Here is a 22,982-nt window from a genome sequence, read left to right as displayed (position 1 = left end):
ATATGTATTATTATTCTTATATTCCATTCTGTGTATTACTGTGTGTGTCATAATAATTTTGTAATGAAATATTACGGAAAATAATATATTATTACTATTTTATGAGTAAAGATACATCAGGGGAAATTCCCAGGTCCTTTGCAGTATCAAATATTGAATTTAGACTGAGTTGATGGAATAGTGTTGTTTGTGTATGGAAGTCAAATACTTGAGTTTTGATCTGAAAAAGGCATCTAAGTACTTGAACAACATGAATGGTGATGTTATTTTGATGGGTTCAACTGAAATTCTCAACTCATGTCTGTTTACAGAACTAATTTCATCCAACAGAAACAATTTCTCGTTTTGATAAAATGTTTACCTGTCACATGACTCATGCAAAAAGACAGATTCTTTCTCTCTTGGGAGAAGTAGTCTCCAATGTTGAATTGAGCCTAGAAAATTATTCTCCATAGTAGTTCGTTATACACCTCAATTATACTAATTGTCGATCTCATGAATGGGTTAAAAGATCGTTTGATAAACGGATGAATTATAAATGGGATTTGTAGATTGTAGGAGTGCGTGCATGCTGGAGCTACTACTATCTGGATAGGCTACTAATTTTCATTCCATAACAATATTCCTATTTCGTTGATTCAAATTTTAATCAGCAGATAATAGTTGTTATTAGCTGAAGAGCTTTTAGTTTATCAGACAATGATAATTTACTTAGTTGACGGCTGATAAATATGTGTATTTTCTATGTAATAACATTTTTCAATAAAATTGTTTGATTTCTCGGTACTCATTTTCATTCATACTGTGCTATCATTTTAAGGCTGTGCAAAAGGCTAAAAATTCTTTCTACTGGTGATACTTTTGTGAGTTTCTCGATTTGTATAGTATCAAGCTATCAAAAGTTTTCATAGGAAAAAGTTTTTTACGATCATTACTTTTTGAGATATGAGTGCAAAGAGTTTACATTTTTGGGACAGGTCATTTCGAATTTGGTAAGAGATAAAGCAATGAAAAATTCTTCATGATATTGTTGATTGAATAAAACTAAAATTTTCTGAAAAAATCAGTTTTTGAGAAAGTTAATCCATGTACGAAAGAAAATAACTCTTGGTTATTTTTGGTACATCAAATTATTTAAAAGCTTCCTCAAAAATGTATATTTTGATTTTTTTTTGTTTTATTCAATCAACAACACCATGAAGAGTTCATCCTCAAAATTTTATTCATTTATCTCTTACCGAATTTGAAATGACCTGTCTCAAAAATTTTAACTTTATGCGCTCATATATGAAAAAGTAATGATCGGAAAAAAATTTGGTATGAGATAAAGCAATGAAAAATTCTTCATGATATTGTTGATTGAATAAAACAAAAATTTTCTGAAAATATCAGTTTTTGAGAAAGTTAATCAATGTACGAAAAATCACCAAAAATAACTCTTAGTTATTTCTGGTACATCAAATAACTTCCTCAAAAATGTATATTTTCATAAAATTTTTGTTTTATTCAATCAACAATACCATGAAGAATTCATCCTCAAAATGTTATTCATTTATCTCTTACCGAATTTGAAATGACCTGTCTCAAAAATTTCAACTTTATGCGCTCATATCTCAAAAAGTAATGATCGGAAAAAAATGTCAGAGAAAAAAATACTAAAATATATCAAATTGTACATCTATTTCATACCACAAATGTTGATGAACACCAACATGAAATAAAATTGTAATACCTATCTTTCATCTGGCAGATTTGGAACTTGAGAACCCACTTTATACTCTTTTATACCACAAAATCTTCATAATCAAGTCATCAAGTAAACAATCTTGGAAGTAGGAGTTTTGTCACCTTCCTCACCAAACAAAGCTGCATGGATAACTCAAGTCTAGAAAGTGATAGGAATAGAAAGCGACTTTCCCTTTTTCACCTTATCTACTTTGTCAGATTCACTCCAAACGGTCAGCATACCTCATACACGTTTGTATATCCTTGAATAAAATATCACTACATCACATTCGATCAATGGTGTCAGTATGAAGTGAATTCCGATGTAGTTAGGGTGATTCCGAGCTTTTTTCCCTGATTGCTTCATCTCACTTTTTACTTTTTTCCCAGTTCCAAGAAGAACACATGTGTCCGATAGATTGATTTCGTTACAAATAAGAAAAAAGGGGGAAAATAAGAAAAAGGGTGACAAAGACAGGCAACGAGAGAATCAATCACCTTGACCGTTGATATGACCTGAAGACTTATATAGTATGGTCCACGTTATAATGGTAGTGGAGAAAGATAGAGGAGCAACGTTGCCTATCCTCTGTCTTGACAATGCCTTCTATAGACGGTAGCTGATATACAGGTTAATTGATGTAATATCCTATACTATTAAACGAGCAACTTCTGTTTATATGTTTAGATGTTTATAAATTTGTATTTCACCGAATCTCAAAAACGGCTCTAACGATTCTCACGAAGTTCAGAACATAGTAGGTTTATGATATAAAGATTCGATTGCACTAGGTCTCATCCCTGCGAAAACTCGCTGAAGGACATTAAAAGGATAATTATTATTCGTCCTTGGAAAAACAGCTGATAATAACGTCGTCTGTCGGTGATGGAAGTGAGTGAACGAGTTCATGTGTGTGGAACTGTGTCAAAAGTATTACTCAGCTGTTGAACTTTTGTAATCATTCAATCAGGTACTTAGTACCGGTTGCAAAAAAGCCGGTTTATTTTCAATCCTGATTAATTCCAGTGGATCTTAGAGAAGCCGTCTTTTTGGAATGGTCTTCTCTGATTTGGTTCATGTGAAGTTAATCGGGATTAAAATTCAACCGACTTTTGTGCAACTGGGCCTTTGTGAGGGAAATTTTTGCATTCCTCTGGGAATTAATCTCAATTTACTGTTATTGGATAGAACTTTCTGTATGAATGTAATTATAATTTCTTCTTTCGTAATGAATTTGTTATGCTTTTTCTCTCCAGAGCGAAGCTCGGTCCACGATATTTAACTGTTCATTCTCGAATCAATTATATTTCATTAAGCAAGAAAATATATTTTTCAATAATTTAATGATTAAGATGAAATATTTTGTTAATTGATTATTGATTCAACATAGTTATAAGCCGATCTGGCAACAGAGCAAAGCAAGAAAGTGATAGCGCTATCCGCTTTGTTGAACGATAGACAAGGATAGCAATACCATTGCTAATCAAACACTGCTATTATAACGTGAACCTCACTATAGTGATATAGTCTTGCAGACTCATATCAGAGACAACTGATACGCTATCTTTCCTCTATGCTTATATATAGTGTCTCATTTATCTCTTTCCTGTATAGGGCTACTTTTATAGAAATAGAAAGAAAAATAAAAATCTCAGTACCCTTTTTTTGAAATATTTAATCACAACATGTTTCGGACATTTATGCCATTTTCAACATATACTAATAATATATGATCAAAATAAGAATCATCTAGCAGTATTTATTTATTTACTTCATATCACTTGAAAATGGCATCAATGTCCGAAACATGTTGTGATTAAATAATTCAAAAAAAGGGTACTGAGATTTTTATTTTTCTTTCTATTTTTATATATAGTGATATAGTGATGAAGTGATGACGTCACTACATATAGTGATATAGTGATGAAGTGATGACGTCACTACACATAGTGATATAGTGATGACGTCACTACTTATGGAGATTTCACTAAAGTGAGATTCACCTCTGTCAGCATTTCTCATAAATAGCATCAGTGCTTCCCATACAATGAACGCTGACAGATTGAAGTGAATGTGGCAATATTCTTGAAAGTCAGAAGTCAGTTGGCGAGGAGACAGATAGGGCAAATTCGAAGCAGGTAAATATTGAGAACCTATTGAGAGACCCCTGACCCTCTCACCCTTAAATGGACGCCCCCGGCTACATTATAGGGCTTCACGGAGAGAAATAGAATTCACGAGTGAAAAATAGTCTACTGTTCTTTTTCTTTGTTCTGTCTCCCCAATTTCTCGTTCTTTCTTCTCCGTCTTTTACATTACTACTTTTTTCGTTCTAGTTTACCTCTTTCTTCTTGGCAATTTTCTTTTCTTTTCCCCATTCTTCAGTTTTGCTATTCCTTTCCAGTTTGAAATTTTTTTCCTGTCTTCTGTCTTTCAGACATTTCATTCCCTTCATAGTTTTTTTTATTTTCATTGTGCCTCCTTTCTCACTTTTCACTTTTTCTAATCCTTTTCCAAATTTCTCCCAGTACTATTTATTTCCGTCTTTCCTCATGCTCCAGTTTTGCTATTCCTTCCTAGTTTGATTTTTTTCTTTCCTCTTTCTTTCAGACATTTCATTACCTTCATAGTTTCTTATTTTCATCGTGCCTTCTTTATCACTTTTCAATTTCTATTCCTTTTCCTATTTTTTCTAGTCTTATCTAACCTTCAATTTCATCTACTCATCTCTACTTGTATCGAAAGAGAGTTTTCCCTTTTTCTCTTAAATGTCGAATTTGTCCAATGCTATATTTAATTTATTATTAATTCCTTCATCTTCATCGTATTCAAATGCATTACTACATCTTGTGCTATCCATGTTTTGCAACTTGATTTAACGTCAACCACATCCACTTAATTTTTTCACATCATCCTTTCTATTATCTTCTACCGTCTTGAGGGTCAAGTGTAAGAGAGGGCCCTAACTTCGCCCTCCTAGGTCAAAAATAAAGACAGACATTCTATTCTATTCTATCTTCCACTTGATAGTCTTGTATACAAAATCGCATTGTTTCTATCTCCTTCTCCAAATCTAGAATACCCATTTTTACTTATCTTCTCTTTCTTCTACATTTCTAATCTCTCACTCCTACTTCCATAGACTTTCATCTTCTATTCACATCAACTTTTCCATCATTTTCTCCCTATCCTGAGAATTATCTCTTGTTCGAAATCCCTCCCTCCTCTACATCCTCATATCTTGTTCTATCGATGATTTCCTCCCTTCTCATTATTTGCCATTCCTTCCTCCTCTTCTGTATTTTTCTTCCATATTTTCTCTGTCATCCTCATTCTCCACGACCTAATCCTAATTTTGTCCTGTTTTTTTGTATTTTTTCATATTTCCTGTTTCCTCTATCATCCTCTCTATCTAATCCTTTTCCTCTCTTCCATCATTAACATATTCCTTCTCTACTCCACTCACTTCCTCTTACACCTTCTTGTTTGGTCACCATCATACTGTATCTTTGGTCACCATCATCATATTGTCTTTCTTTTTGTTCCTCTCCTTTTTTCTGTCCCTGTTTCTTCTCTTCTCCTTCTTCTTGATCACATTTTTTCATATTTGTTTTCGTATTATTCTTCCTTCCCTCTCTCTCTTTTCCGTATTCCTCTTCTTCTTCTTCTTCTTCTTCTTCTTCATCGACCTCATCGAGTTAACCTTCTTCCATAACTCTTCTCTTCCTTCCCTTCTTTTCTCTGCTCTCCTTATTCTCTTCCTCCTCGAGAACTCCATCTCCGTTTTTCTCTTCATTTCCGTTCTCTCTTCTTCTTCCTTCTATTTCTCTTCCTCCTCCTACTCCTCCTCCTTCTCATCCTCAGCATTCATTCTTCTTCTTCTTCTTCTTCTTCTTCTTCTTCTTCTTCTTCTTCTTCTCTTCTTCTTCTCCATCTTCTTCATCTTCTTCTCCTTCTTCCACTTCTCCTTCTTCCACTTCTCCTTCTTCCACTTCTCCTTCTTCCACTTCTCCTTCTTCCACTTCTCCTTCTTCCACTTCTCCTTCTTACACTTCTCCTTCTTACACTTCTCCTTCTTACACTTCTCCTTCATCCTCTTCTTCTTCTACCTCTCCTCACATTTTTCTTCCTCTGCTTCTTTTTCTTCCCAATTTTCTTCTTCTTCTCGACACTTTTCTCCTGTGTTTCCTGTGTTATTGTGGGACAAAAGATTCAGCGTCTCTCCAGACTGAGGTGACTGAACGATCGCCCCTGTCGTTTTGCCGTCTAAAAATAATTCACGATCAGAGTTCATGGAAAACGGTCATGAGAATATTCTGTTATTGTATTCGCGAGGTTTTCAACCAACTGGCAGACGACTACGGGTCACACGATTGACCGAATAGCGAATACTCTTCTAACAAAATAGATTTGATTTCACAGTCGAGATACACTTGTTTTGTAAACTGCGCAGTCTGGTCTAATCAAATAAAGAATGTAGAGTATGGAAGCGGAGGATAATTATTATAGAAGCAAGTATAAGCAAATGAAGTGAAAGTGTTATTATAGTGAAAGTGTATAAGCAAATGAAGAGACAGGGCTAATATTCTTTGTCTTTTCATAGCTGTGAAAGGAGTTCACTTTCAGAGAATTATTTAATAAAAACTTTCGTTGTCATGTAATTATGTTTTCGATGAAACAACATGCTCAATGAACCATCAGGCTAGTCTATACTAGTAGTTCGGAGAACAGTAGAACTCTCTACACTCACTAACATCACTACTCACACGCTCCCCTCTATTCACACACAAACACACATACAAATTAGATTTAGAGTACGATGATATATGCAATAGGATCAGAGGAGGACGCTGAGAAATAGAAGTTCTTTACACTTTTGAGCTAGGATACACGGTTCAAAACTGTTCAAGAGTCACAACCTTAATATGCACATCAAAATCAGACTCTTCCACTGCTACATTTTCTCAATACTCTTCTATGGGATGGAGTCATGGACATTGACCAAGTCAACTGAAAAAAGACTGGAGGCTTTTGAGATGTGGCTGTATAGAAGGGTGTTGAGAATTTCATGGATGAACAGAGTGACCAACAAAGCTGTATTGGAGCGAATGGATAAGGATTTGGAAGTGATGAACATCATCAAGAGCAGGAAGCTTGCATATTTCGGCCATATCATGCGCAATGAAGAAAAATACGGCCTGCTGAAATCTGTTCTCCAAGGAAAGATCTATGGCAGAAGAGGACAAGGGAGAAGGAGAATATCATGGCTGAAAAACCTACGTACCTGGTTCTCCAAGACTACAACAGAACCTTTCAGGATGGCTGTAAATAAGATAACAATAGTCAGGCTGATCGCCAATATTCGGAACGAATAAGCACTATCTTAGACTTGGATTGGGACTATGAAAAAACTTAGAATTCCAATAATTTTAAAATTTTGCACATGCAATACATGAAATAATACTGAGAAAAATGAGCCCAATTTGAACCTGATCTGATAAAGTATCGAAGAGTTGGGTGGATTTTTAGGGTAAAATTTCCGAATAAAAGGGCCGCCATCTTAAAACGGGGATGATTTTTAAAATTTGAAATATATACGTTTCTGCGCCTTGTTTCAAAGTACTTGTATACCAAATTTCATCCAAACGACTGTGAACTGCGACTGTAACTGCGGTACAAACAAACAAACAAACAGACAAACGCCGATTGACTTGAAACTAGAATCCGCTTCGCTCATTCAACTATTGAATGAAGTATCTTCCTCACAATGTGTATCAATTCTTTCACCCAACCAAATTAATCTTTTGGATCACAATAAAAATATTGTATTGTGTTTCAATATACTTTAAGCAGCCCTAAAAAATTTGTATTAAAAGTCATTCTATTCTCGTAAACGTTATTCGAAATCCCATTCACCTTCTGGCTCCGATACGTGACCTAATAACGACTCTATTGAATGACGAATTCCTGGAAATTCAAAAGCACAAAAACGAGGAGTTTTAACTGGTGTAGCCTATGCACTTTTTTCGACGCCTACTCTCGAATTCGCGTTCCAATATAGCAGGCTTGAGAGAATTAGTCAACAAATCAAGAGGTTTTCGAAATGCAATAGGCTACACTCTTTGAAAACAGTTCAAAATCACATTTCAGTCAACTCTCTCTGAATTTATAAATTTAATTTGAATCGCTCTTTTGGATTTGCAGTGTGAGTGAAACGGAGATCATCATTTCATTATCTGGAGACTCTTCCATCTCCATAGTGAGGTCCACGTTATAATGGCAGTGGAGAAAGATAGGAGAAAAACGTTGCCGATCTTCTTTCTTGTCAATGCCTTCTATAGACGGTAGCTGATACAGGTTTATTAATGCAATATCAACTGTTCATTCTCGTTTCAAATTTAATAATCAATTATATTTCATTAAACAAGGAATAATATTTTTCAATAATCTCATAATTACGAATTTTCATAATTAAGATGAAATATTTTGCTAATTAATTATTGATTCTACATTGTTAAAAGACGATCTGGCAACAGAGCAAAGCGAGAAAGAGATAGCGTTATCTGCTTAGCAAGGATAGCAATACCATTGCTGATCAATCACTGTCATTATAACGTGGACCTCACTATAGTAAAATTCATTGAATACGAGTATAATTAGAGTTTGAAACAGATTTATGTAGGCTTGGAAATTATCCATACAATATTACATCAGACAATATTATAAATAATCGTGTAAGGTTGAGTCAGGTTACTTCACAACCTAGGTAAGGTGAAGTGTATCAGCTCCGATACCTTTATCTCCAACTTTTTTCTAAACTACATGTTTCAAAGTATTAGTCATCGATCTAGACTGAATAAAAGATCAAACAACCAATCTTTCCAACGCCTCAGCATCAAAATCAATAACTTGAAGACCACTATAGTGAGATTCCCTTCCTACTGACATAATTGTTTGAATGGGAAGTATTAGAGTTATTCATAAGGTATGCTGTCAGTTCAAAGTGATTCTTAATATATCTTCAGCTATTTTGAACCTTTGTGCATAAAATAAGAGCCAGCAGCTGTATGGAAATTCGCCACCTGAGAGGTTTTAAAGAAAAATATCAAACTCGCTACAAGCGTGTGAAACCTCAAACTGAGCAAGCAAATTATTCAAAGAGTTTTCCTTGTGAAGTAGGTATGTAAGCTGCTCAAAATTCTTTATTTAGAATATTGATACGTTTTTTAAGATTTTCCGTTAGCTACCAAAAATGAGCTTCAAGATTTTCTCACTTACAAAAACTAAAAAATCAATAGAGATTTGAAGAAAATTTTCAAACAAGGTCTGCAATAAGTCTCCCATAATATTCACATTGAGCTGTAACGTGATAATACAGCTTAATCTAGCTTAATGAGGGCAAAACAGAGAATATAATTTTCACTCTTCGTAATAATTTAAATATTGAACACCAGCCGTACCTAAAGCCAGTGAAATTATTAGGAATCATGCTGGACAGCAAGCTGACCTGGACTAGTCATGTAGAATATTTATGTAAAAAGTGGCCAGAGTCATGTTTCTTTTAAGGAAATTTAAATGTAACGTTAGTAAGGAAGTCTTGATTCTTACCTATTATGGTCTTTTTCACTCTCAACTTAATTATGGACTTCGACTGTGGGGTAATAGTAGTGAGATGAAAAAAGTATTCGTATGGCAGAAAAAAGCTATTCGTTGCATAGTTGGCCTGAAGAGTGATGGAACTTGTAAAAATAGCTTTATTGAACTGAATATTATGACTCTTACATCTATGTACATTTACTGTAACCTAATTTATGTTAAAAATATATAAATGATTTCAAACAACACTATCATCAGCATGCACATCTAACTAGACACAGGGATAACATAGTTACGCCATCCTATTAGACTAAGCAAATCATTAAAAAGCCATAGGTATCAGCAATATTTATTGTTTAACAAATTGCCGCGCACAATCAGGATCCTGCCAACAAAAAAATTTATCCCAGCAATATCCTATTGGCTGAAGCAAAGTGCTTTTTACTCTACTGAAGAGTATCTTAATCTAACTGACATAAATAACTGGACTGGTAATTGATTTGTAATCTTAATTTTTGTAATATGTTTGACTGGGTCGCGTGTTGCGCCCTCACAAAGTGACAAAGCCTATTGTATAATATTATGTACTTATTGGTCAATGAAGATTCTTATTCTTATTCTTATTCTTAACTTATAATATGTGTATTATATGATTCTTCAAGCGCATTGCTAATCATTTGATAATAATATATTATGATCTCACTGTAATCTTACTTTTTGTTACCGTATCGACAATTCAGTTCAAATTCTATTTGCCATTATAGTAGCTACAAATCAGTCAGTCATGAAAGTTTACAAAAAAAAACTTCAATTTCGTAATGAACTAGAAACGGAGAATTAATTAACAAATGGAAATACAACCCAATACAAAAGATTACTACAAATATTGAACGGTAACCTAGACATTTGCTAAAAAATAATGCTTAATATGGAACGGTATGCTAGATATTTGCTTGGCATTCAACGTAGGCCTATAACTGGAAGGTTTTACATTGGTCAGAATAAATTCCAATTTGACAAAAGGATGCCACAAAAATAAATAGTCTAATATTGATATTCCAATTATCAGGTAATAAGTAAAATTTCTGTGGAATAATGACATCTTATTATACGGTCCGTTTTCATTAAGATACTGTATTGATCAGTTGGATCATATTTTTAAGATGAACAAATAGCGGAGAGGTATCACCTCTCTACCTCAAACTCACAAGAGCCTCCTCAAATTAGAAATTCTCTCCCTCATCATCTCATCTTTTTACAAGGATCCATTTCTTTTTGGTGTCCCTATGCCTCGCTCTCCTCAGGGTTTGTACTCCCATGCTAATATTGGGAGCCTATTGGATGGCATTCTGAATAAATGAGTAGACCAATTTTCCCGATATTTCTCCAGAATATCCTATTTTCTCCCTCTCATGAATTTACTTATCCAGAATCCAGTGAACAATATTGAAACTACTTTCCGTTTCACTGAGAATTATTCTGAAATTTTGTCGTACTTCAATTGGAACTTTAACGTAAAGCCACTTCCAATTTCGTTTGTGAACTTCCGGGCTCTGATTATTTTCCAATTAAAACAATCTCACCAAAAGGGGAGAACAATCTCAGCAATACGAGAAACAGGTAAAGCGAATTTTTGGCGAGAGTACAATGAAGCCATCGTCTTGAATTGGATACAACGTTCAGTTGAAATACAACTAACTCAATGCTGAATTTCAATTAAAATTGCATGAATGAATGGAGAAATTCCCATTTTTGAGCAGATGGGTCTCGCTATAAATATACTTCACAACATTTCTGTTGTTCTTGATTCGATTTCACTTCTTCAGTGTTCAGACGAGATATCTCTATAGATTAATGAATATCAAATTGGATTATGATTCGTCATAAATCAATATAATTAGTAATAAATCAAATGATGGTAAGTCATAAATCAAATTGAGAAATGGAATGAGAATCTTGAAGCTCAGAGGAGCGTGGGGTCCCATCTGACCGAATCCCAAAAGGTCGAAGAGTATACTTTCTCATATGGTCGAATCCCATCTAGCCGATGAGATTCGATCATTTGCGACGAACTACAACATTTTTCTATCAAATGAGATTCGACTGTTTGAGAATCGGTCAGATGGGAAAATCAAATTTTCGACCTTTTGCGACAGTTGAGATTTTCGACCAAATGGGATTACTATTAAAACTTTTCGATCATTTGGGATTCGACCATTTGGGAAAGTACAAGTTTTGTGGCATGCCAAATGACCGATTCCCATTTGGTCGAAATTATTATTTTGTCGCAAAATATCGAAAATTGAAGAATCCCAAATGGTAGAATTGAAACTTTTACTTTCCCAAATGGTCGAATCCCAAATGATCGAAAAGTTTAATGGTAATCCCATTTGGCCGAAAATCTCAACTGTCGCAAAAGGTCGAAAATTTGATTTTCCTACAGATACCCTGAAAAGTGACCATTTGTGCACTGATTGCAGGCTGCAAAGAATCACTTTTCCTCTCACACCACTCATTCCTATTATTGCGTTCAGACCACAAAAAGGAGTTTGGTCAAAAGCAGTGAAAAAGTCAACTAATTAATTGTTTCAAATGAGTAAAAGAAGGAAATTACGATTTGAGAGATTTCAATCGATACACAAACAGTAAGAGTGTTTGACAACAAGTGACCCCAGCTAGCTAAATGTCAGGCTTGAATGTAATACAGGAGGCGGATATTTTCTGTGTGGGATAGATAAATTGTTTATTCATTATATATCAACAAATGTATGGTAGTCTAAACTCCATTGAAATAGTGAATACCATTGAATAAATGGAAGGAGATTGAGAGAAAAACAGTATTTTATGAATGAAATACAGACTGATTGTGATCACACCAGAAAGCTCAGATTACAGATTATTCATGATTACTTATGTGATTTTGTGATATACAAATCACTAATCACGAAATCACATAATGAAACGCCAATATGTTATCCAAAAGATAAATTTTGTGAGGTGTATGAATATTATTTTGTGGAATTTCTTAAAGAGAACTGGGATTTGACAGTATTAGGCCCGGCTTCTAAGACACTTATTAAAAAAAATCGAATGAACCATCGAATCTATAGATTTAATTTCAATAGTTAATTTTCAAGTTCATTAGTTTCAATAAGTGTTTTTGAAACTGGGGGCTTAATGTCAATTGAATGAAAACTACTTAATTTCGATTCTATCAGTGTTGATTTGCAGTATAAAGTTTAGTTGTTTTGATTCAATAAGGCTAGGCGCACACCAGTTAGTCAAAACAAGACAAGACATGACCAGACACGTTTAGTCACAATACTTCACATAGCTGCTTATGAAGACATGTCTAATTGCAATGACTAATCAGTGTGAGTTGCGTCATAAGCAACAATGTGAAGTATTGTGACTAAACGTGCCTGATCATGTCTTGCCTTGTCTCAACTAACTGGTGTGCGCTTAGCCTAAGAATATCTGAACAACAACACCTTGACAGCAACACAGAAAATTTAATTTAATACAGATACGATAATCGAATTCCATACATTATGAACTTTATCATTGAACCTCATTAAAGTCATTATTCTAACTTGTATTGTCTATGATGAAGAACAAAACTGGAAGCAGGCTCCTGATTGGCTTTGATTCACTAAAGTTGTCTAGAATCAGGTTTTGTGATGTCATCAAACGGGATTTCAGGGGTAAACGAAAATTATCTCGATAATTTGAAAATAACCTTTAAAAAACAAACTGGGGTCTAGAGGACCCCACGAAAAATTATTTCTCCAATTTCTCTATGAATATGCCCATTAGGGAATTTTGACTCCCCTGTAAATTAGGTTGATACTACTGACCAGTCATCTGTCAACTCATTTCCAACAGTTGACAATCGCCCTTCGAGACATTGCATGTTTTTGTGCGTTTGGGGTCTACCGGACCCCAGTGTGTCTTTTGAAGTTTTTGTGCGTGCTGTGTTGAAGTAAACTGCTTGTAGTTTTATGATTTCTCCAAATGAGTCTCACAGATGACGATATTTTGCGATTTTTAAATGAAGAAAGTGATAGTGATGATATTTTTGATGGTGTGTAGTTGCTACACAGTTGATTTTTGTAAGATGAGAACACAAAAAGTGTTACAATTTTTTTAAGTGTGTCTGTTGAAGGTTGAAACGATAATTAGAATTCAGGAAAATTATTTTCAATTTGACAGTATAACAGGATGAATCGCTTCCAGGAAGCCATTACTGAACAGGAAAAGATAGTTTCCATGAAAAATTGTAGTGAATTATTTGACAGCAAACCACTTTATTACAGGGAAAGTATGTATTTCAGTTACGCATTTTTTCTCTGAAGAAACCGAAGCTTTTTCAATTTGGAACGACAAATTGGCAACAGACGTCAATAGAACATTCAAATGAAATCAATCATTCGTCAACTAACATTTGTTCCCGTGTGACATTTGATTGGTTTATCGACTACCCTCTAATGGCGGACCTTCAATTGATGACGTTTCAAAATCCAAAGTAGAAACACAACAGTTTGTATTTCATGCAAACTGTTGATCGAAATGTAATCTACTCCTCTTCCATAATGACACAAGACATTATCACAGAGAAACAATAGCGTAAGTAGATATTCCATGGTATAGGGCGTTTATGTCGCAACTTTTACTGTTATCTCAAGCCGATTACTGACGATCATTGTCGATCTCACTGTTTTGACCGGGTAAGAGTGTATGAACAGCACAATATGAGAGACTACCAGCGTCATAAAGCTTCACGGGAAAGAACTACTTGAACTATCGGCATGAGAGGACAGTAAAAGTTGCGACATGAACGCTCTATACCATGGGATATCTACTTATGCTATCGTTTCTCTATGACATTATTCAGAATAATGATAAGAATGAAATGCGAGAAAGTTAGCTTTCAAGTTGTTCGAGAGAAGACCACAATAAGTCTGCCTTGTTGCATGCAATTTATGTGCTTCGTTCCATTCAACTAGGAAGTTGTATGCAACTCAAGACACAAATGATGGAAGATGGAGGTATAAGTTGCAAGAGTCAAGCTGTTAACAAGTGTTTACACAGCTATTGAACAGTAGGATGCAAGAAGTAGAATGACAATGGAAATGGACTTGTAGGAGGAAGAAGGCATGGACTCCAGTCAAATGAGTCAATCTGCTTCCTCTCATTAAGATTATGACTCTGGTAGCAGCCAGGATTGATGGTAGAAGTTGATTTTCAATCATTATAGGCTGGTAAATTTCAAACCATTCTACAACAAGTCATTTGACGACTGTCATAGTCCAATACTGATAGTCCATGTCAACAGTCAAGAAAGTATCTTATTATATTGAGCAAGAAATTTCTGTATATATTTTGTTATTTGGTTATCCTATATAATAAGCGAACAATTTTTTGTATTTTTATATCTGGTTATTTATATTTATAACTGGTTATTTAGGTTCAACGGATCTCGAAAACGGCTATAATGATTTTCACGAAATTTGAAACATGGTAGGTTTATGATATAAAAATTCGATTGCACTAGGTCTCATCCTTGGAAAAACTCACTGAACGTCATTAAAAGGATAATTCATCCTTGGCTTAAACAGCTGTGAATAGTAAAAACGTTAGTGAGCGAGTGAGTATGTGAAAAATCTAAATATTGCATCCCCAAAATTCATAAGATGACATATAGCCAGCTGTGAAATATAAGCACGATCATTTTAGAGAATTGTGTTCTGTTTATCAATAAATAAAAATAACAAGCGAAGCTCGGTGCCCCGATATTTTATATTTGGTTATTTCTATTTATTTATGGTTATTTATGTCCAACGGATCTCGAGAACGGCTCTAACGATTTTCATGAAATTTGGAACATAGTAATTAAAAGGATAATTCATCCTTGGAAAAACAGCTAAGACTTTCATCGTCTGTGGATAATGAAAAGTGAGTGAGACGCACTCGGTCTGTGGAAAATCAAAATATCTTATCCCCGAAATTCATAAGATGACGTATAGCCAGCTGTAAAATATAAACACGATCATTTTGAAGAATTGTGTTCTATTTATCAATAAATAAAAATAACGAGCGAAGCTCGGTGCCCCGATATTCATACAATAATTCAAACAGCAATACATACGGTGATTTTCCTATAGACCAAGTCAAAACTAATAATATAAAAACTAACTAAATAAATATCAACAAAACTATAACCATTATCATGGATGAATAGAATCTACACTATCCTCTTTGCTATAATCATGGTACAAGCGCTAACAGAGATTACATATCATGTAATATCAGAAATCACAAATCATTCACATTTTCCAAGTAAATTTTTCTGTTAGCGACAATAAATTATTCCACTGTAATATCATTTGAAATTTTGTGATCTACCGATGAATGATGCTTTTATTCCTTTATAATAGGTGTTGAAATTACAAATCATTCACATTTACTAGGACAATGATCATTCTGTTCCACACCCACATGAAACGCTGTGGAAATAGCGGGTTAAATGAATCATACCTTGCAGCTAGGTAACAGTTTTCTCAATGAAAACTCATACAAGTTTGAAGCAGGTTTTCGAGTGTATCTGGTGAGAACTACTCGGAACCATTGAGAGAAACACTTCTCTTGCTCATTTTATATTTCTCTCACTCAATCGTTCATATTGCTTACTTAGTTTTTCTCTCACTTACTCATTCCTCATTAAATCTTGCATCACAGTCAAGTTTGACCATTGAGATGATCTCTCACTCATATCTCCACTCTTATTCTCGTAACTTATTTTTCCCTCTTTCTCTCACTCATTGCCCTCTCTTATTTTACTCACTCTTATTTTTCTCACTTATTTTCCCATCTTTATCATACTCATTGCCCACTCTTATTTTTCCATCTTTCTCTTACTCCTTGCCCACTCTTATTTTTCGATCTTCACCTTACTCATTGCCCTCTCTTATCTTACTCCCTCTTATTTTTGTCACTTTTTTTTCATCTTTCTCTCACTCATTGCTTCCCAGTCAAGTGTGACCAGACAAAACATTGAGATAGAGACTTACTCAATATTTTTACTCTTTCTCTCTTTCACGCTTCCTTACTCTTCTCACTTCTCTTTTATTCTTACTCTCACTCAACCTTCCTCACCTTTTTCTCCCGGTCTTTCTCTTACTCATTGCCCACTCTTATTTTTCCATCTTCTCCTTACTCATTGCCCTCTCTTATCTTACTCCCTCTTATTTTTTCTGACTTATTTTACCATCTTTCTCTCACTCATTGATTCCCAGTCAAGTTTGACCAGACAAAACATTGAGATAGAGCTTACTCATCTCTCTACTCTTTCTATCTTTCACGCTTCCTTACTCTTCTCACTTCTTTTTTATTCTTTCTCTCACTCAATCTTCCTCACCTTTTTCTCCCGGTCAAGTTTAACTGAAAGTAACTCGATTAATAGAGAAGCAACACACTAATCAACTATCGATTCTGATGCGGCGACTATGATGAACTCTGAACAACACTGAAAACATGAGACCTAATCATATTGCCAACCTTTCAAATCGAAGAACAGTCAGGAATTGATGCGATTTGCACGGAAAAAGCTGGCGAATCAACCAAGCGTCCCACATAAAAACCAACCAAACATCTCCTCGCCAAATACTGGAAATAGGTTATGAAACAGTGAAAATTTCGCCTCAGAAAATAGACTCCTGACTGCTGAAAATCAAGTTAGCTTCGTATTTTCTTTCGTTTTCGGGGAAGGTTTGAATGGGAGCTGGAGAAGTCAGAGATTTTCCAGGAAGGAGCTATTGTGTAATATCGAGGGCTTTTTTAGGGCGTTTTTCAGTTGATCAGGATCAATTTTATGAATAATTAGTTGCTATATCAATTATTTTTGTCGGTAATGATGAATGAATTTGAAGGTTGAAGGGATGATCCGATTTCCTGGGTAGACTGTTCGTTATTCTTATAGTTTCTTATTAAGAAATCTAGTTATCTTGTTATTAGACTATCAGTTATAGGGCATAATTTTAAACTTTATCCGGTCGTAGATTAGTGATATGATTTATGATTATGTTGTTTTGTTTTGTGTTTTTGGCTTTCTAGAATTAAAAGAAACTTCTTTTAAATGAATTTCATGTGAAAATCAAGAATACGTTTCACAGTTTTCCTTTCTTTTTTTACAAGAATACAAGATCTTTATTTTTCATAGAATAAAACAAGTTTACAATAGACATCGTCAGTTTAACAATATTTTCATTTTTGAAATAATTGAGTCAATTTGTCACATTTATAAAATCATTACAATTAGATACTCATCTGTTGAGTAAAACCATAGAGAAACAATAGCATAAGTAGATATCCCATGATATGGGCGTTTAAGTCGCAACTTTTACTGTTATCTCAAGCCGATAGTTCATGTAATTCTTTCCCGTGAAGCTGTGTGATACTGGTAGTCTCTCATATTGTGCCGTTCATACACTCTCACCCCAACAAAACAGTGAAAATTGACTATAATCAAGAGTAATCGGCTTGAGATAACAGTAGAAGTTGCGACATAAACGCCCTATACCATGGGATATCTACTTACGCTATTGTTTCTCTATGGTAAAACCCTCTAACCTTAAGCCATCCAGCAATAGTTCTTTTAAAGGTGCTCAGCGGCAACAATCTAATGGAAAAAGGCAATCTCCTTCATGGGAGATCATGGTTATGTCGGCAAGGTGGAACTTGCTAAGGGACTCCCCACGATCCAAGCCATACGCTAATAATAATATAGTTACAGCACAGCAAAATCATTTGCAAATTTGGCATACGATATCGGTATTCAATTGCGGAATACACAATTAAGCCTGGTTTTCATTTGTAGTGTTAGTGATAGAGTTCCCTGGGCAAGTACTAACTATCTTGTGAACTCTACCAATGAAAACGTTTATGGTAGAGTACCAGTTCTTAGTAGAGTAGAGTGGGATAGCACCGTGGGATAGTACTCTACCACTTGCCTTCCCCCACCACCGCTTCTCACTCTACTCTACCACTACTATGCTAATGAAAACAGTCTTGAGCTAGGAGAGTATAGTCGTGCCGTAGGCAATCAAGTTTAAGAAGTATAGTTAATTATTAAAAATTGAAATAGAAATTTATTTACCAAATAATTTTAAAGACATATCCACAATCACAAAATAATAACAGTAATAAAGTTAACAAAAGTACAAAATTTTAGAAGTATACAGCACAATAAAATTAACAAGATTATGTGATAATATTAAGCAAAGTAATAATAAAAATTTTTAATAGTAAAAATGTATTAATTTATTAAAGTGTTAATAAGGGTTTAAGTGTTATTTTATTAAAAAGTATTGACATTTTAAGGTTAGTTCTGTTCACTAGACAACACACTTTACCTACTATTCTCAAATTGTAGTGAAAACAGTTACTCGACCAAATAAGTAGAGTAGAGTTAACACGGTAGAGTTAGTATGGCAGTTACTCGACCACTATCTCTAGTCTACTAGTGAAAATCAGGCTTTATGGAGCTACGAGTTAATGATTAGCATACCGTATATAGTGAGGTGAGTCTAACAGCATTTAAAAACTTTTGAACTAACAATAATATTTATCACCCTGAATATTATAGGTTTCACAAAAGAACAAACTCGGTATTGTTATAAAAATTCCTATCAAATTGATGACTGTTCACTGCTCTTTTGTACAACAAACTGAAAACAGCTTAGTTGAGCAGATTCAGAAAAATTTCAGAGTGGAAATTTTTGCGTACTTATCGAGATGAGAGGACTTGATTTATGATTGGTGCGACTCAGCCCTGCGATTATTTGCATGACTTATTCCTGTGATTCATCGTCAGCTGTGAATGTGAAGTGGAGAAAGCCTGATGACAACAATTTCACAAAACTTTTCGACTTATTTCGAAATTTTACAAAGGGAAACTAGTTTGACAAATTTCAACGGGTTTGGGAGAAGCTTCATCAATGTGATCACACTCTTACTCACTATTTGAAATTTACAGCTTTTGTGTTTCTACATTATCATTGGATCCTTTATTAAGATTTCGAAATTAATTTGAAACTATTGATAATTTTAGATTTTTAGCTAAGCTCAACTTTAACTTCATTTATTAAAACTTCAACGACTTCAGAAGTTCAACTTTACTCATTTCACTAGAATTAATACATTAATACACTATGGATTATTCTACTGTAATCTACTAAAACCTATCGATAAATGATGTCCTAATTTTTTGCTTATAATTAATGCTGAGAGGTTTTTTAAATTCCATGGCTATTTGAAATGTAGAGTTTTTCTCTTGGATTCATACCGAAAAGTGAACTATGAAAATATAATTTATTCAAGTGTCTCAAAATATTTTCAAATACAAGACAAGGAGCTCATTATTACTCGTAAATTAACAAATGCAAAAACATTACAATCGTTTGGTATGTTTCGTTCCACTGTGCTCAATTCTTATTCACTAGCAATCTGATTATTGCAGAAAATAATATCCAACAGAGCTTTCTAACTCTAAAATTAATGTATCCTTCTATTATTCTTTCTGGAATATGAGTTGGGAAGACTGAAGTCGTCTTTCTGATAGTTCAAATCAACTGGACTTGATTCTCATGGAGTAGGTTTTCACTAAGCTATCCTATCAGTTAAAGATACCATCGCAAGCATTATTTTCTTATCAGGCTCACTGAACTAGACACTACTTGGAAGTGGAGAATTCAAATCCGGATACATCAAATTTAAATAGGATGCCCGAAGTACCAAATTTATAGAGAAAAATATATGAGAAATGGATGTCACAAGCTATAAATATACAATAAGTTATAAACTTGAATCCTTTAAACCCTACAAGAAAAGGAAAACTTATAAAAAATTAGATTAGATTCCCCAAAGCTAACTAACCGTCAACGAATCGTGGAATATGTAGGCCTATAACGACTTCAGATTTCCTCGTTCCGCTTAATGTTTATTTCCAAAGGTTTTGTTGAAACAGAACAGTTTGTTTCTGAGTTTAATGCGAAAATTGAATAATAATATCACTAACGTTTTAGCTATGTGGGCTGCACTTAAAATTTTGATGGGTGTACTCTAGAATCACCATAGGACATCACTTTCTCTTGAGAATGCTTATCAGTCTACTCATGCATCTGAAGATGAAACTTCATCACCAGAATAAGATAATTAATTTATTACCACCCGATACTTTTGAATAACTGCTCCTCGGCTAACTCTTACATCCATTAAATTTTCAAGATATAGAGGTGAGTCAGAATTCAGAAATAATTTTCCAACTGTATAACTTTCTTCTATGACAAGCGTAAATTCCTGATTCAATACACTGTATATCTAACAATCATAACAGAACTAGGAGAATCCAAAAATCTAGTACTTTACACAAAAAACTAATTTTGACTTAAATTGTTCATATTTAAACTAACAATCATGAATATCACATTCGTTGACTGAGTTTGTGAATTTCTAAATTCACTAAATTTCAATACAATAGAGTATCTAACATTTATTAAGATATTAGATTGGATTTCTAACAACTTATTGTAAACAGTATGTAAGTTTTAGTGGAGATCACATTTACCAATCATAATGATGAATGTAGATGATCTGAAGAAAAGTTTGAAGCCTTCAAAGTACATTTTTGAATCGAATAAATTCTTCAAGAATAGCTTCTCAGTAAACTAGGAAAAGCATTTCTACAGACGTTTCCAAAGCCTTCTAGAAATATCTTGTCGAGATATTTTCACCCTTAGAAACTCTCACTACAAGTCAATATGGTAAAATTTTAACATTCAACCCTTAGAAACCCTACAATAAGAGAAACTTGGAGAAAAATTACTTGAATGTTATTAAAAGTACATTACTTTTCTCATGATGACAATCATTGAAAAATAAAGTAATCATTCCAGATATCTGTCAAACGAACTTCTATTCCCAAGTTTTGAGGTAGTTTTCTACTCTCGAAAGGAGAATTATTCCACGACAATAGATTGAAATCAAGATTAATTATTCCTATTTATAGTTTTTACTTCTTATGAATGACCATCGAGTTTTAAAGTAATTTTTCACTCTTCCTAGATGGATTTTATTTATTGAATTGACAGAAATGGAGGTAAACTTTCCACCCTTAGGAACTCTTACATCCAACAAGAGAAACTTTGAGGAAAATTAATGATAATTAAAAGCATTTTTCTCATAATGACAATCATTGAAAAATAAAGTAACTATGTCAGATATCTGTCAAACGAACTTCTATTCCCAAGTTTTCAGGTAGTTTTCTACTCTCAATAGGAAAATTATTCCACGGCAATAGATTAAAATCAAGAGTAATTCCTAGTTATGTAGTTTTACTTATGAATGATTTCAAAAATGACCATCGAATTTTAAAGTAATTTTTCACACTTCCTAGATGACGTTTATAATTGAAATTGGTAATAAAAGTTAGTTTTTTAATATTTTATTAGTTATTTGAGAACTTTTTTGGGTAACTTACCGGCGGCAGTAGCCGCTAGGCACAGGAAGACGGCGGCCGTACAGTAGAAGGGGGAGACCATCACGAGATGAGAGACGATCCGCGCAGCGGCCGAGTTTTATGTGAACACCCCCACCTACGGGGGCCGGCGCAATTATTAACTGCCCCCCAGCGCCCCCAATTGCACCCCCGTGGCCTCCTGTCACCCCTCGTCACCTCGGAGCCACCCCTGGTCACAGTTTGTACCCTCTATTCACCCCCCTTGCAACCTTTTGCATGGGAGCCACCTTATTTTCCTCCTCAACTTACCTACCCCCCTTATTTTACCTCCCTCAACTTACCTACTCACCATATTATACCTCCCTCAACTTACCTACTCCCCCATTTTCCTCCAGTCTTACCTATCTCCCCTGAACAGTACCCTCTCTCCTCCTCTCATCACACTCTACCAATCCTCTGTCACCCCTCTCCTATCTCTTGTTACCCTCCAACCTTCCTATCAACCCTAAACCACCCCCGAGCTACCTTTGAATACCCCCATAACTCCAGTCATCCCCCTCAAATAATACGTCATAGTACCTGGTCTTCTGGACTTCTTACACCCACTGATTTCTTATGATTTTGCGTGATTTGGTAAGGAAACTCAAAAATTGACTTCTCACTACTATAAATTAATGCACTTACTGAGCTTTCTTACTAAAATTAAACTCTCGCTGTCTTATTTAATCGAGAATAGAATGAGGAGAACAGAGTATATTTTATTTTCATCTTTTTTGGCCACATTGGACCACTTGAGTCAGTCAACAAAAATCGTCCTCGGTTCTAAAGCTGTCTGGCTTTTCGATCAGCCCAATATTTCTTCATTCTCTCAGATCGTTGTCGTCTTTCTGCATCAGTGATTACAATCTCCCTGTGCATTTTTGGCAAATTGAATATGTGCGTGTTATATTTTATTATATTGCATGAATTCTCAAAGATTCACTTTTATTATATTACAATATACTTTCCTACTTCTTCCAATGTTGGATGTACATTATTAGAACTAGACTTCTTAATTATGTTTTGGCCTGAAATTGAAATGTCGTTCATGTTCTGTTGGCTGTTGTATTGTAAATATTGTAATGTCTGGTTGGAGTCGATTCACAA

The 22,982-nt window shown here is 34.5% G+C and overlaps 1 protein-coding gene across 1 annotated transcript in view; it reads right to left on the bottom strand.

The window, feature by feature from the left end:
* LOC111059747 overlaps window positions 1-21,962 on the bottom strand; it is a 75,032-nt gene extending 53,070 nt beyond the window's left edge. The window contains exon 1 of the mRNA XM_039434682.1: window positions 21,858-21,962. Coding sequence (XP_039290616.1) covers window positions 21,858-21,918 — 61 coding nt within the window. The 5' untranslated portion in view covers window positions 21,919-21,962. The remainder of the gene's footprint in view (window positions 1-21,857) is intronic.
* Window positions 21,963-22,982: the final 1,020 nt, after the last annotated feature.

Source organism: Nilaparvata lugens, chromosome 8 (genome assembly GCF_014356525.2).
Source record: "Nilaparvata lugens isolate BPH chromosome 8, ASM1435652v1, whole genome shotgun sequence".
Lineage (NCBI taxonomy): Eukaryota > Metazoa > Arthropoda > Insecta > Hemiptera > Delphacidae > Nilaparvata > Nilaparvata lugens.
Note: the sequence above shows the minus strand (reverse complement) of the source record. Positions and strands in the feature narration are given on the sequence as shown.